Source organism: Amborella trichopoda, chromosome 1, assembly GCF_054954075.1.
Source record: "Amborella trichopoda isolate Santa Cruz 75 chromosome 1, AtrichopodaSantaCruz75HAP2 v2.0, whole genome shotgun sequence".
NCBI lineage: Eukaryota > Viridiplantae > Streptophyta > Magnoliopsida > Amborellales > Amborellaceae > Amborella > Amborella trichopoda.
Genome location: NC_142336.1, coordinates 5,676,815 through 5,693,662, shown reverse-complemented (window position 1 = coordinate 5,693,662; position 16,848 = coordinate 5,676,815). Strand labels below are relative to the sequence as shown.

At 34.9% G+C, this 16,848-nt stretch overlaps 2 protein-coding genes across 5 annotated transcripts; one reads left to right on the top strand and one right to left on the bottom strand.

The window, feature by feature from the left end:
• Window positions 1-766: 766 nt before the first annotated feature.
• Window positions 767-8,017, bottom strand: LOC18426140 (FAD-dependent oxidoreductase family protein). Of its 2 annotated transcripts, XM_006832803.4 has the most exons (5): window positions 6,998-8,017; window positions 6,177-6,458; window positions 4,080-4,516; window positions 1,788-1,947; window positions 767-1,261 (listed from the first exon to the last, which is right to left on the bottom strand). In XM_006832803.4, exons 1-5 carry the CDS (start codon window positions 7,283-7,285, stop codon window positions 1,148-1,150), a joined length of 1,281 nt encoding a protein of 426 aa, XP_006832866.1. In that variant the 5' UTR covers window positions 7,286-8,017; the 3' UTR covers window positions 767-1,147. The 2 variants fall into 2 exon arrangements, 1 of the variants encoding a protein (XP_006832866.1); XR_016049761.1 differs by lacking the exon at window positions 4,080-4,516 and having other exon boundaries at window positions 6,998-7,870.
• LOC18426137 (uncharacterized) lies at window positions 7,729-11,007 on the top strand. 3 transcript variants are annotated; one of them, XM_088858804.1, is made up of 5 exons: window positions 7,729-8,019; window positions 8,366-8,498; window positions 9,869-10,113; window positions 10,426-10,597; window positions 10,701-11,007. In XM_088858804.1, exons 1-5 carry the CDS (start codon window positions 7,904-7,906, stop codon window positions 10,899-10,901), a joined length of 867 nt encoding a protein of 288 aa, XP_088714930.1. In that variant the 5' UTR covers window positions 7,729-7,903; the 3' UTR covers window positions 10,902-11,007. The 3 variants fall into 3 exon arrangements, with proteins under 3 accessions (XP_088714930.1, XP_088714925.1, XP_088714936.1); XM_088858799.1 differs by having other exon boundaries at window positions 7,887-8,019; window positions 8,342-8,498; XM_088858810.1 differs by lacking the exon at window positions 8,366-8,498 and having other exon boundaries at window positions 7,918-8,019.
• Window positions 11,008-16,848: the final 5,841 nt, after the last annotated feature.

Here is a 16,848-nt window from a genome sequence, read left to right as displayed (position 1 = left end):
TCGAAAGAGGAAATGAACATTATGCTCTTGCATAAGCATGAAATCTTTTAACAAGAAATAATCATCCAATACAATCCTTACCAGGCATGAGAGAGAGATCTGAACACAAACTCGGTTATGATACACATCCCTTCCTGACATCGTTCTCTCCATCCATTTCATTCACCTCACATCCTTTTTTTCCCATCCCTGTCATTCACATTCTTTCTCCATCCATTTCATTCACCTCACATCATTTTTTTCCCATCCCTTTCATTCACATTCTTTTTACCGCGACATCGTTCTTTCTCCCTCTATTTCATTGACATTCATCCTCTCAATATTTTTATGTGCTTCTTCAATCATTCAATTAGTAAGAGGTCAAGTTTAGTTAAAACTAGTTTAACCCTTGTTAAATTGTATTTTAAAAAAAATTAATTTAAAAAAAAATACTATTTTTTTTTTTTTCAAGCAGTTCAATTAGTCAAAAGCAGCTATTCCAACCAATTAAAACAAGTGAAACATTTATTTCAACTGATTTTTAACCAAAGTCGGTTTTTGTTTTGGGCCACACTAGCCAAGGAGCCTTTTTTGGGGGTTTGGATGGGGTAGTAAGGTCCAATTTTGATAACCATGTTACAAAATCATCTCTCACATGCACCTTTTGGGGTATGATCGGATGGACAGGGCAGTCCGGTCTGGTCTTACTATGTTAAAAGAACATCTCAGGTAGTTCTCCACCATATAAATAATAGCACCAGGACTCTCTCTGTAGGGCAAGAAGAAAGAGGGGCAAACAGTGCAATGGATTGTACTCATCACTCATTCTATACTAGTTCCATGGGTTACAAAAACTTTGAAGAGTCACAACCCTACACAAAGCACAGATACATAATAGCTATGATTCTTCACAAATGACACTCATCAATAGTTACAACCATTTAAAATTAGACATAACTGCAAAGAGACAATTCTTAAGACACATCCCCACCTTATAAGAAGGGAATCTATTTGCCATGTGCGGCGCTCTAGAAACTCCTCTGTAAATGTCACCTACCCCACATTCTCTTTAGGGGTAGGGTCTCCTTTTATTATTACGACATTGTGCTGACCTCTTAACTGCATCTTAAAAATGTAGAATAGATAATGAGTTTCATGGCCTAGCCAATCATCCACAAAACCTTGAAACGACATATTCTGCAATCGCCATACTTGATGTTAGTCCAGGCGATTCAATCCCAAACAAATTCACCAAACCAGGAACGCCATGAACATCCTCCCCCTGCATGGAAGTCCAATAACACGTAAACTATCACTGATAGGTATTCCTTCTTAGTTTTTTAAATCTGTCCTGCTCATTAGATAAGGTACTAATATTGGGCTAGTATTCGATTACATACATTATGAACTGAAACCTTCTTTCGTTTACTTGAAAGCTCACAATATAACCCAAGCTCCCCCAAGACGTGTACAGAAAAACTCATATATAGATCCATTCTTTCAAATCCGAACCAATTACACTTCTTTAACTCAACTATTTTGTATTGCTCTTTCTTCTACCTTTTTGGCAACCCTTTCTTTTAGACCAAAACAGAATCAATGCTGACAATTATTTCAAACTATTGAGGAAATGGTAATGTCCTGATAGTGGAGTGGCCCAAATACTTTATCCACAAAATACTTCTATCCATATTGTTCTATATGGTGGCACATCTCTGAATATGATTTGATTACTCTAAGAAAAGACCTAACCTTAGATAATCAGGTAAAACTCATTTATTATAATGAAGGCAGTGCAGAAATATTACCTGTACAAGAAAGTCGGTAGGAGGTTTCCCAGGACCACATAGCTTTGGCCTTATTCCTGCATATCCTGGCTCTAGAGATCCATCCTTCAAATTAGGATAGTATTTTTTTATTTCTGGGTAAAATCTTTTCGCGCGATTGGCATCAACTGAATAATCAAATCTAAAATAAGCATAGGAACAATCAGAAGCATTACAAGGAACAGCCAGTATTTGCTCGCATATGAGCAACATTAATACGCACGTTGAAGTTAGATGGTGTTACTAAAATGAACAATGGTCAAAAGTTACAGGGAAAGAATCGAGTTTGAAATATAAGAGTGACAGCCTCTCAATTACCAAAGAACATACAACAACAACAAAATTATATGTAAAGGAACAATTCTCTACTTAGGACCGATAGAAAAGCATTCACTAGATAGGAGAAGCTGATGAGGTAAAGAAACCAAAATAATATTCATCAGTATGGTTTTCAGTTAAGTTTTGTATGTCTGTCCCATGTGCACAACTTGATGTATCTCTCTTTCACTTAATCATTGGATAAATACTTAATTAAAAAAAATGTGCAACTCAAGCATTCACTTGAGAGCACACCTATCTTTTACTTTCTTTACATGTCTTACTAGTAGTGAAATGAGTGATCTAACTTCAGAAAATTTTAGAAAAAACCAATATTTGCAATTTTCTAACTAGTTGTCAACTGAGCATGGCTATCTTTCATCTCTCAACTCCAATTTTAGAGCAAGAATCTCTTATCTAAGGGCTCATTTCATTCCCTTATATTGCAAATTTTACTTGACAATACTTGCACCACATACACACATGAGCAACTGCATATCAAAATAAATATGCATGTGTGTATAGCTACGGAGAAAGATTATGTGGTCTGGCCCAAACACCTAATTCAGTGGCCTAACCCCAAAAAACCATAATTAAAGGGATTTTTTTTTAATGTGAATATTTCAGAATATTTCATATATATTTTTATTCACCTTGTGAACAATTCCTAAAAAATAAGGTTTCAAGCTCTTAAAACCCTAGTTCAGTCGTCCCCGGAATGGAAGGTTCATAGTCAATCTTTGAGGAGGAATTGATTTGGAGCATTTTCTGATCTCCAAATCATTTTCAGGGAATTGATGTTGGGGGTGACTGATCTGGAAGTTTTTCGATTGGACAAATCCTGTTAACCATGTTTTTTTTTGGGGGGGCAGGGGGGGGCGACCCCCTAATACATGCCCAATAACTAAAACAAAACATATTTTGCACATGGATAAGAAAATTGAAACACTATGGCACTTCCTCTCCTGATTTCACTCCCAATGGCAGCCTATAGTCTTGAATGCCACCATTAGATCCAGTGGCTCTGGAGTATACTTCTTTATTGGTAGCAGGCAACAGCAATGAATCACTTTCTTTCTAATTGTTAAAAATAACTTTGTTAACTGGAGCGTAATAACCGTCCAAGGTTGCATCAACAAAACAACATTAACTAACACATAAGCAATTTGTTAGCTTCTCCAGGGATGCAATTACTAGCTTATCTAGTGACATAGACAAAGCAGAGGAAGTTGGACTAATCATGACTGTGAAACTACTCTTGAATATGGGCCAAAACCACAAAAAGAATCTCTTTCCAAAAAAAAAACTCTCTTCCACCTCAACACAAGTAGAAGGAGAACATTATTATGTTTTGACATGTCAATTCTAAACATGTAGATGCAATTCATTTCTGCCTTCAGGACATGTTTCTGAAGGTTTCTCTGTAAACAAAGAGGAATATCATGAAAAAATATCTAACAGAAGTCCTATATATCTCATGAAAAAGTCTGCTGAAATTTTTGCAGCTGAAACCTTATGACAATAGTTCTTTGGATTTCTTATATGCCAGACCAGTTCATTGATGAAATGAAAGATGCCATTATTAACAATAGATCCCCATCTAAACTGAATCTCATCAAGAACTTCTATAAGAACTTCTACAAGTAACACATCTAAACTAAGTCTCTATAAGAACTTTTTGTAGTGTTAATTATTATGAAAATGATCAATATGGTGTATTCCATGTAGGCCAAATGAATCTCACAAAAAATAAGGAAATCAATTCTAAAAGTTGGAATGCAAGTATCTAGAAGTATCTACCAGAAGTCTTAACTTCCATTTAATGCCTAATCTCATTGTTGTTTCTTCAGTTGTAAGAGAAATAAGAGAGATAATTACACAAATGACTGGTTACATTTGATGTTAAATCCTATTGCAAATTCTTCCATAATGCGAGAAAAGGGAGAATAACTATACTTGTTCAAAAAGCTTGACAAGTCATCCACATCTTTAAGCCATTCAACATCCGGCCCAAACCTTACTTGGCCATTCATATCGAGCGTCACATGTACACCAATTCCACCATCCTCGGGAAGAGGGTAAATTAAATGGTTAAAAGGAGGCTTTCCAATTCCAGATAGAGTAAAATAGCAACCCCGAGCATAATAAGAAGCTGGAGTAATCTCATGTCTTAGCCCATGAAATCTTCTAGAGAGAGAGAGGGCACTCAATCCAGCTGAGTTGACTACAAGATTGGTACTTAATATCAACTGAGGTTGCAAAACATGGTCACCACCAAACTTCTCAAGTTCTTTGCTTTCCACAACATGCAGATGAAAGCCATTGTTGTCTGAGTGGCCACCAATAACAGCAGTGTTATAAGAAAAGCTTGTTCCATAACTCTCAGCCTCACCCTGAATTCAATGTCATGTTATGGTTAGGGAATCTTTTGGTAATTATATATATATGTGTGTGTGTGTCTATAGACACCCACGCACACAAGCACACACACACATATATGTTTGCATGTAGGCATTTTATGTATGTATGCATGTATTTATAATACATTCATTTATGAGGGAACCAATTGAAGGGGTTATATATATATATATATATCTTATATTATACGTATGTGTGTGTGTATATATGTATCTATTTATATGTATATGTGTATGTAAAACACAGTCATTTATGTGGGTACCTAATTGAAGGGCGGCGCAGGATGATGGTGAGGGGTGTCTAGCTGCATACATAGAGCTCAACTTTTATTTTTCAAGAAATGGCGAAGAAGCTTATTACTACTGCTTTTTCACCAGAATTTAATCTAAAATTGAGTGAAAATATAATGATGATCATTTTGCAGCATGGGCACCACTTATCCATACAACATAGAGTGCATGCCTATTCATATACACGTGCAGCTATGCCAGTCAAACACATATGGATGCATGTGTATGTGTGTTTTACTTGTGCATTTGTACACGCACAGGCACTAAGCCTTTTCATTTCTCATGGTTGATAAAGAAAGTGACTGAAATAATTTGGAAAAATTCTTTCTTGTCGTGATTAACAAGACAAAATAAAATGAGGAAAATCAAGAAAAAAGTTGAATATATCTCAATATTAAAACAAAAATAAAATATCTTAGAAAAAACATTTACTGCAAATTATAAATTAAGACCCAAGACTAAATGTTTTAATCGTTTGTTTAAGTTTCACAAAAACATAAAAGGATGTGGTATTTGGAGTGTCTTGAACATACTAATTTATCCACTAAGCTGAAAATTTGTTATTGCTGTGGATCAAGATATGAATTTTAGCTAGTAAAAGAAATATATAGAAAACAACAGATAGAATGCAAAATATGAAAGTGATATAATCATATCAGATTCATTAGCTAAGGAGGGGATACATAGGAGTGAACTAGTTATCTCACCACCCTCTCCATAGGCATTTTGTCCTATTTGTGATTTTGTTTTTTTCTGAGTGTATAGATCAATTTTGTACATGACATGTTCATATATTAGTATGCATCTCCTTGGTAAATAAGAGCTGTGGTACAAAATAAAAGAGTAAAGAAACATGTGAGACAAAGCTCCAATTTTTTCAATATTAAATGGAAAAATGCATAAATTATATTAGTCTCCCTAGTAAGTTGTATTATAAGATGTTCCTGTTTCCATTTTTTGGAAAGTACTTACAGATTCTGCACATTGGACTATTATAAAGGATTACAATAACCAATTTTTCTCACACATTACCTTGTAGGAAAATAAACAATTATTGATCATTGACATTTGAAATAAAGAAGGAAAAAGTTTATGTAAGGTTGACAACTTAAAAAGTAGAATTAAGGTTCACCTCCAAAGTCCTTCAAAAAAGGCCGTTTTGATGTTGGAAAAACATCTAATTATTCATCTCAACATAGGGATGTATCGATATGAAGAAAAAAACGATTTCAAGTCCTTAAAATAGTACATCTTGCATTATATGGACCGTCCATTTTCATGATTTCCATGCATTTATAGATTTATATAATCAGCCCACCTAAAGAGCAAAGGAATAGTACATTACCACCATAGAGAGCATAAGTGAATGGCTATCAACTATTCCAGTACAAGGAGACCACAAAGCCTTGATACATTGTAATTCCCGTTCCATTTGCATAGCTTCTTCACCATCTATCATCTTTAGACCCTCAACACCATTCTCTATTCCAATCTTCAAGAGAGCTTCCAATTTTGGAACCTCTGAATCCCTAGTAGCAACAATGAGTTTTCCAATCCTTTTGTGTGGAATCTCATGGTATGAACAATACTTGTATAACAACTCCCTTCCTTGAACACAAAAAAGCGCCTAAATTACCCGAAACTAGATCAGTTACAGAGAGAAAACAAAGAAAATTTCTTAAGGGACATTGCATTCCAAACTTTAAATCTAAATTCCAAAATTAAATGGTAAAATACAGCAGAGATCGTATGGGTGAGCAAGCGATCGAACTATTTTAATCAGATAAAACGAAATATAATAGCAATCTTAAACTAGCAATATTGTCAAGTGCCAGCATATGAACCTAATTCAAATGTCAAGGAAGTTAATAAAAGAACAAGTTTTAATCTTAAGCAAAACCGTGAATTGTACTCCAATTCAACTTGGGAACTAAATATTAAGCTTCAATGTCAAATTAAATTTCCAGGCATTATGATTTCTAACAAAAAAAAACACACATTAAACAATGAATAACAATCAAGAATTGAATAATTTGAACCTGCTATAACATGTTTTTTGCTACAAAAACAAAAAATTACATTAGTGTATGTACACTAAATTTCAGGAGAAATTGAACCATATCAAACAAAGGAAGATAAAAAAAAAAATGGTAGAAGAGAGCAGACCTTAAATGATTTAGTGGGGTAATAAATCCCAGCATGAATGACCTCACTGTTTCTTGAGCTAGTTCCTGTTCCAAAAGTGGAAGCAGCTTCAATTACTAAGACTTGCCTTCCCTTTTGGGCCAGGGCTCTAGCCACTGCAATCCCAACAATCCCAGCCCCTATGACCACACAGTCAGCCTTCTCTTGGGGTACCTTCTCAAATGTGTTGGTGTTAAAACCCATTGATCGCCTGTATTGGAACAGGGGTTTCCTGCAACTTTTGAGCCTCTCAAGTGCAGATTTCAGCATTTTGAGAACAGTAAGAGACAGATAGGATCAAATGGAAGACGTTTGTTTTTAGAGGAATTGGAGAGAGAGAGAGAGAGAGAGAGAGAGAGAGAGAGAGAGAGAGAGAGAGAGAGAGAGAGAGGTAGCAAGCCTTTCAGAATGGCATTGAATATTAGATAGAGAGGGAAATTGCAAGCCTTTTAGTAGCGCAGAGAGAGAGGGAGAGAGAGGTTGCAAGCTTTTCAGTGGCAGAGAGAGAAAGAGAAGTTTCAAGCTTTTCAGAGGCGCAGAGAGAGAAACAGAGATAGAAGTTGCAAGCTTTTCAGAGGCGTTCCGACTGAGAAAGAGAGAGAGAGAGAGAGAGAGCTTGCTTTTCAGAGTGGTTACAATGTGTCAATAGGATAAAGGTAAGGACAATTTATGTCTCCGCAGAATATGTTGTTTAAAAACGACAAGTGCAGTGAAGAGAGGGAGACCACTGGCTGAATAATCCCGAGAGAGAGAGAGAGAGGGAGAAGTGCAGGGAAGAGAGAGAGAGAGATTCCACTGGCTGAAAAATCCCAAGAGAGGCCTTGGAGTCTAGAGAGAGAGAGAGAGAGAGAGTCGCTAGCTTGGTGTTTCAATGGTGTATGGGTGTTAATGGAGAAAGGGGTGCAGAGATGGGCAGTTGACGTTTCTAAGTGGAAGCCTTCTCACCGACTCTTCTCCTTCTGCATCTCTCTCCTCCCCACTCACGAGCACTCCTCCATTAACAGGTCTCTCTCTCTCTCTCTCTATTAACTGTAGAATTCACCAGAATCTAAACTTAATTATTCAGTATAATCCTCAGGAACTTGTTAATGGGGAGAGAGAGAGACTTTCTCTATTAACTGTTTTAATGGGGGGGGGGGGGGGGAGAGAGAGAGAGGCTCTCTCTATTAACTGTAGAATTCACCAGAATCTAAACTTAATTATTCAGTATCATCCTCAGGAACTTGTTAATGGAGAGAGAGAGAGAGAGAGAGAGAGAGAGAGAGAGAGAGAGAGAGAGAGAGAGAGAGATATTACTTGGTCATTGAAAATTTAAATGTTGACCAGATTTGTTGTGATTCAACGGCATAGGTTTATGAAATTTGAGGATAGAAAGAGGGCTCTTGTTAGCAGAATGCTTCAATATGGTCTTGTGCACAAAGTGTTAGGCATTCCCTACAAGGACGTAATCATAAGGCGCACTGTTGAGGGAAAACCATCTCTGGTATGACCTCCTTGTATAAAATTCACACTATATTGTAGCTGGAGATTCATTCATAAAAACAAAAGGTCCTAAAACTGGTTAGTTTATCTGATTATTTCTTTTGGTATGGTATACTACCATACCATTTATTTTTTTGTACAAAAAGGTAGTAACTTTTCTTGATGTGCCATCCAATTTCACATCCAATAGTTGACAATGATTATGACTATTAAAATGAAACGGGATTGTCTACAAAGAGTCCATTTATTTTTTGTATACGGAGGTCACAATTATTTTTTTCTCCTAAATTTCAAATTAGGTGGTTGTAAGATTGTCATTCAATAAATACAAAGTTCTCAAAAAAAAAAATTATCGGACTTGGTGACTCATCCCAAGCCATTATATTTGACATCTAATGAGTGTGAATGATTGTGACCTTTATGTATAAAAAAATAAATGGTCTCTATGTAAACAATCCCAAAGTAAATAGTCTCATCATATATATTTCCATTTCTAAAACCGTTGCATTCAAAAACGAAATTTGAGAAGCATTCAAGGTGGGATTTGCTAGTTATTGAATCTTCTTCATCTTGCTTGGTTTTTGCAATAATTTGCATTTAACCTTAAGTGATTCTTAGCGAGATTAGGTTGTGTTTTTTTGCAACTTTCAAGTGTGACTGCTATTTTTGCTGAAAGTGTAACAGTAATCTTTTTGGAAACCATTGTCGATTGGTGTCATTGCCATCTACTGAAATGATGTTTTCTGAAAGTGAAATGGGGCCTGCCAGATTGGGACATGTTGTATTCCACTCTATATCTGCATGACCATCCATAGTGTTGTCCGACAATGATGATCATTATGGTTTCAAAAGTCCGAAGTGCTGTAGAATGCTGTCTTTCAGCAAAGATTTTATTATAAATGAAAGAGTTCACATTTGGATGACAGTGTTATGCTATATTTACACAGAAGTAAGGTGTTTTTGGTGCAATTGTGATGTGAATTTCCCACGATCATAAGAGGCTTAATGGAACTTCCATTCTACCACTAACCAACTTTTGTAAAATGAAACTAATCAAAGAAAATTTACGAGTGGGCAGAACCATATAACTGTGGCCTAAAATCGCATACACCGGAGTCGATTCAAATTTGATGGCGGATCGCTATGAACGCTGAAATGGTGTTCTTGGATCCAAGGTGTTGCTATGATGAAAACTATAGTGGATTACCTGGGGATGATTTGGTTATAATTAGCATATTCATCTATTAAAATATCCAACAATAGAATGCATGTCTCCCTTCCCTCTCATATTGTTGTGTGATTGTATTTACATTCTCATTTATGTTTGTCACATATAATGTCTGATCTTTTAGTTATCTTGCTTGTTTGCAGGAACACAACCATGAAAACTTTGAGTTTCCAAATTTTAACTTCAACGCATCACACCATGGGGACTATGTGGCTATTGCTTCTGAGCCCCTATGCATTGTTGGTATCGATATTGTCTCCCATGATACTCCAAAATATGAAGATGCCTTGGACTTCATCGCAAATTTCTCCTCACATCTTACCAGTTTGGAATGGAAGAACATTATGAATGCTGGTAGTACAACTGAAATGATGGCAGAGTTTTACAGGTACCCAAAGTTTTCAGTTCATGTACAATTATACAAAGAACTTGGTCCAGTATGATTGGCTCTGCATGTGTGTGCTCACATGCATGCATATGTATGTGCATATACATACATATATACATACATATGTGTTTGTATGTATGTATGTATAATTGATGGGTCTTATCAGTTGGTGCCTCCCAATGTTGAAGTACTCTGCAAATTAAACTTTTGCAGTCCAATAGCAACTATAGAGATACACACAAAATAGCTAATCTATATATAAATGAAAGAAAAAGGTTTAAGAGATCTCTCATTTGAGACATGGTATTGTAGGTATTGGTGTCTAAAGGAAGCATATATTAAGGCTATAGGGATTGGTCTTGGTTATGATTTGAGTAGATTGGAGTTCTATCGCACAGACTCAGGTAAAATTCGTGTCCGAGTTGACGGGGAGGATTCAGAAGAATGGCGGTTTTGGTTATGTGAGTTGGATATAAGGCACTTTGTAAGTTCGTTTCCCTGTGAATACTGTATGCTGTAGAACTTGAGAGCGAGAGAGAGAGGTGCATTATTTTCCTACCGTTTCGTATGCTTTTGTCGATGGGCAGGTTTGTGTTGCTAGGGGCAATCCCAAGAGGGCGGTGGAGAGTTACAAAAGAACCTTATGCAAGACTGATTTCGACGAAAGCGAATATAGATCTGCCCTGAACATCCCAAACAAGGATTTTGTTCTTTGTGATATTAGAGAATTCATTCCAGAATCCAGAAGAGGAGAGTTTGATAGCATTAATAATGGAGGAGGGTCTTAATGATTTTGAGAAATTGGCCTCTCTCTTCTATTTGTGAATATTGTAAATAGTGCATTGCTTCTTATCTTGTCTATTTTTCAGTAAAAAAAAGGCATTTTCATATGCATTTCATGGCTGCATTTTAGTCCTATTGAATGGATGGTTCAAATTTCTTGCAAGCAGGTGCAATTGGTAATTCCAAACAAGGGTACCTAATGAATTGCTTCTTCCTATGTCATTCATCAATAAATGTTGGGATTTCGAATTGGATTTCATAGTTCTTTTGGGATTATGTTTTATGAGGTCATTTACTTTTGATACAAGGAAGTCATAGTCATTTTTATCTAATGGATGTCAAATCTAATATATTAGAGTATCTCACAACATTCGAAAAATTTACTTTTGACTTTGGGACCAATCAATGACACATATTCAACAATCTGGTTTTACATCTGATTATCAATAATGAATGTGACATCCTTGTATTGTATCACAAATAAATGATCTCATTGTCTACATTTCCATCCTTTTAGAGCCTTTTTTAACTAAGTCTTGAGAAGTAGAGTTGGCAATGAGCTAGTCAGGGCAATCTGACTAAGTCATTGGTGTATGGTCTCATATGTCTTTCGTAACTATATTTCCTTATAATTAGAGTTGGCAATGGGCTGGTCACGGCAATCTAGCTTGAAAAACTAGGGCTTATACCAAAAAATGTGGCCCAATAAGGCTGGGCGTGGACCAAAGCCATAATATGGCTGGCCTTGTATTTATCGTTGTTTCTTTTTTAGCCTTGGTTAGACTAAGCCCTGGCCCCTTTGGATGGGTCAGGCTAGGGCCAACCCTATTGGGACCTGAGCCAAGACCAGCCTAGCCCAAGCCCAACCCATTGCCAACCCTACCTAGGGTCTCAATATTACAACTCCCCTTTGACTATGCACATGATCTTCAAATTATTGCAAGCTCAACCAAATAAATCCACCGCATCATGAAATCACAACTGCTCACTCTCACACAAATTCACACCGACAAAAGTCGTATCATTGAGCAAGCTTCTCTTCAAACGCAAGCCAATCTTCATAAACCCAAATACATTCTCCTATTACACCGGGTAATGAAAACAAATATGTTGGGAGCAAGGTTTAAAAAAAAGGATTGTGACATGGAGGCATTAATCCCACATCGAACCTAGATGGTATAAAAGTGTCACGAAGCATATGATAAGTTCCCACGTGGCTATAAGTTTGGAGCAGTGGGTTTGCTATAATGAGCTCTCAAGTCAAATATTTAAAGGGTTTTGTTGGTGTAGATCTTTAAAGTGCTTAATATTTTTAGACATTTAGATACCTTTATCTTATAATATAGTAATTTTTTATTATAAGATATTTTAAATAATTAATCAAAGATAAACTAGAAATTTTTAATAAAAACAAAAACATTTATCCACAACAGTGGACAATGACATTTGTTTAGAGATATTTTAAATAATTAATCAAATATAAACTAAAATTTTTTAATAGAAACAAAAACATTTATTCACAATAGTGGACAAGGACAGCACTAATATGGTGTGTGACATCACTTATAAGAACTACTATTTTCTTATACCCTTCTAAGAACCACTATTTTCTTATACCTTTCTAAATGACCAAAAATGCCTTTACTTGAAAAATTTTGTATTATAATTCAAAGATATTTTAATGTCAAAAAATATTAAGCACTTTAAGGAACAAAACCAATATTTAAAAACAATGTGGGATGAGAGCAGATAGTTTAATGTCAAAAAATATTAGGCACTTTAAAGATCTACACCACCAAATGATATTGCTTAATAAAACCCATATTTAAAAGCAATGTGGGACGAGAGCTAAAAAGTTGCAAACGTTATATTGAAAATTGTCACCATGTGAATTGGTGACGTGCCAATATGGTTTTTTTGATAGAACCGGTTGGTTTGACTTAAAAAAAAAAATCATTCGAATCTCGATATATAAAAGGATCCAGATCGTTGTAAAACACGTCATTTGGCTCGCTAACATGTCATCCGTTTAGGATCAGGATCGATGAACCACGTCATTGGTTCACTGACACATCATCAGTTCACATACTGACAATGTTCAATTTAAAATTTGCAGCTTTTAAAATTATAAAAAATAAACATCATTGTGGGCCCACTTGTAATCACTTGGGAGTTGGGACACTTATCATATGGTCAATGACATTTATCTCTCTCTAACAATCTCTCTCCTTATATATCTTTCTCTCTACAAATTAATTCCCCCGTGGCCTCTCTCTCCCCCTAACAACCTATTTCTCTCTCTCCTTGGCATCCACTCACTCTATGTAGATTTATCTATCTATAAAATAATTCCACGATTATTTATTTCATATAGCTTTTTTCTCTCTACAAAATTCTACAATTAATTAAAAAATAATTATCATTTGTAGAGAAAAAAAGAAAGAAAGAAAGATTGACGCAGTATAAAATCTACTGGCAAACACCACCAATAAAAATAAGAGAAATAAAAATCAGTAAGGAAATTTAAATTCCACTAAATGGAAACTTTTTTCCTTTAAATTTGTTTCATATTGCTTCTTTCAAAAATCAAAACTCCTACGTTAATATAATAATACAATAAATAAATTGCCTTAGAGAGATTCATTCATTGTCATGTTATACTTTAAACTTTGTTTTGATTATAAAATAAAAAGATTGTATACAACGAGACCATTTACCTTTGATACAAGGTGGTCACAATTCTTTACTACTGTTTGATGTGAACTTTGATAGCTTGGATCTGTTACAAAGTTCGAAAAAAATTCTTTTGAAGTTTGAGCTTGGTCAATGGAATAATTGCAGCCACCCAATTTCAAATCCAATAGTCAAGATTAATGTGACCATCTTATATCAAATGTAAATGACCTCATTTTATACTTTCCCTAAAATAAATTTAATGGACAATAAACACTCAACATAAGACATGTTCTAAGTATTTATATATTTTTGACATAATAATGAAAAATCATACTGCAATTGTCACTATTTCTGTTAAAAACCTAAAAAACTAGATTTTTGAGAAATTATAATATTTGTTTCGGATCGTTGATCTACCGGTCTGACATGGTTTTTGGGATGGCAGATCGGAGTCACCAATCCGTTTTTTTAAATCTTGTTATGAACGATTTCTGATCCGAATCGAATGGTTTTGATCCTAATCGTAATTGGGAGAGTCTCGTCCCATTTGGCAAGGATCTCCATGCAATTTATCCAATTGATGGGGGCTTATAATGGGACATCCATTAGTGACTCCGTAAGACAAGTCATTGGATGGGGTTTGGAACCTCAACGTGAGGTTAGGGTGTTTGATGGTGTAGGTCTTTTCCTAATAAAATTAATGGACTAATGACATGAGGTTAGGGTGTTTGATGGTGTAGGTCTTTTCCAAATAAAATTAATGGACTAATAATAAGTTTAGTTACTAATGGGCTAAACGTGTCATTAGTCTACTATTGTTGCACTTAATTTTTTTAAGTGCGGCAATTATGATTATTAAGTTGTCACCAACTGTTAATCCTATGTAATGAACTAAATCTGTCATTAAGTGTAGGCTAGTGTTTCAGTCTCAAAAAAAAAAATGTAGGGTAGTGTGAGTCATTAGTGGACTAATGACATGTTTAGCTCATTACATAGGATTAACAATTTGGTGACAACTTGTGAATCTTAATTATTGCACTTAAAGGAATTAAGACAGGAGTTATACTTGGATCTCAACTCCTATAGATAATGAATGTAAGAGTTACAAATAAAAATGGTTCTCTATAAAAAAAAATTTGGGAAGGATGAAAATGAGACATTCAAGGTGAATAAGACTCACCAAAGAGGACTAACAAGGTTGCCTCTCACTGTATAGCTCGGACAATAGGATTTGACATGGAATTTTAAGTCCCTCATGTGATTTAAGGATAGATCCAAGTAAGTTGTTTATCAATTTTATTTATATAAAGAAAGTTCCTTTGGGTAGATATAGATCATCTTCCAGAAAGAAAATATGAAAGAGAGCCAATGTTGAGGGGGAGTGTTAAGAGTCATCACTGACTCTCATACGTGTTGGAGGAGCCGGACTAGCAAAAGCAACGGAAGCTGCACAAAATCAGACAATTTTGGTCTCGAGTACCAACTAAAAAATAACGTATAGTTAGGGTTATTGTATGTGAATTTCATATCATTTATAGTTAGAAAAAGTTTATTTAAGGTTACAACTTTACAATTTGGAACTAAGATGCACATCTAAAATCTATCGTAAAAGGTTGTTTTGGTTATTGTATGTGAATTTCATATCATTTATAGTTGGAAAAAGTTTATAAAAGGTTACAACCTTAAAATGTAGAATAAAGATGCACATCTAAAATCTATCATAAAAGGTTGTTTTGATGTTGAAAAACCCTCTACTTGATCATCTTGATATCGAGATGTATGAATATGAAAAGAAAAAAAGATTTTGAATTCTAAAAATAGTGTGTCTTGCAACACATTATTTGGACCGTTTATTTTCTAGATTTTCAAGTGTTTATAGATCAACTTGATTTGAGCCATTTTTAGAGTTCAAGATTTCATAATTAGATATGAAAGTAAATTCTCAAGTCATCCTAATAATGTTTTACACCAAAATCATATTTATGGTAAAATTTGAAGGTGTATCTTAGTTTGATTGTTTGAGGTTGCAACTTTATATACTTGTAAAAAAAAAAAAAAAAAGTTGCAACCTTATATGAACTCCACCCTTTATAGTTTCCTATTTTATGGGATAGGTTAAAGATTTATGAAATTAATTAGATGACATGTTTTTTTTTCCTTTGTTTCTTTTTTTTAAAGATGAAACATTTGGGTGAGAACAATGGCTCACCAATTAGGGAGGTGGTTCGATATGATCGAAGTTGGTTAGTCAAGTGGACCACATATATTAGAAAGATAATATTAAAATTTCTGTTTTTATGTAAATGAAGTAGCTAGGGAATCACATTAAAAAAAAAATAAAAATAAAAACAATGGCACCTAGGGAATCTTCAAGGTATTAGAAACCTCTTAGATGCTGCATGGGTCTCACCTTCATTTATCATTAAAAAAAGGAAAAACAAAATTGAAGCGATGCCCTCTGTGTCTCTAGGCCTCTGTGGTCTTGTTTCGTCTGTTATGTGAGTTGTATTAATTTCAGTGTTTGATGTGTGTTTTCATGTTTTTTTAGGTAATTCAATGGGATGACAGGCTCTTACCTGTTTTTTTTTTTAAGTAGTTAGTGCTTTTTGAAGGTTTTTATAAGGCATAACACCCAACTGAGGTATAGGGTGACCTCAACTACTTTCCCATGTGTGTTTTTATGTTAGGAAAGCTTTATACGTGATCCCACCCACAAAATAAAGTATATCTAACAACTATTATATATGGGTAGATAATTGGGATGGCTTAAGTCACAATTAGCTCTTCGATCTTGATTTGACGGTTCAGAGTGTTTTAGTTTTAATTTTTATTTTATAAATTATTTTGCAGCAAAATTTTTAGCATGTTTTTCTCTGATAGGGGCACACATGATAATAATAATAATAGATATTTTATTTGATAGGAAATTGCCTAGATACCCCTAAAACTTTTTGAGATTTTGATCATTTATTTTTATGAGATTTTTTTTTTTTTTCGAGGTGTGCCTCAATAAGTACTAAAAATAAAAACTGTCAATTCAGAACAATCTTAGTTGTCTATTCAGATCAAACCATTGAAAAATGAGATTACATATAATTTATGTGTAAGTGGAGTCACATAGAAAGCTTTATCTTCCATGCTTGTGCAATTATTCCATGGCAAGTCTCAACGGAGCCTACCTAACATAATTTCGATCCAGGTGCGGGCCTAGTCGGGCCCAGTCCAATGCAATCACTTTAGAGGAAGACCTTCATTATTTCATAGGAAATAGCCCAC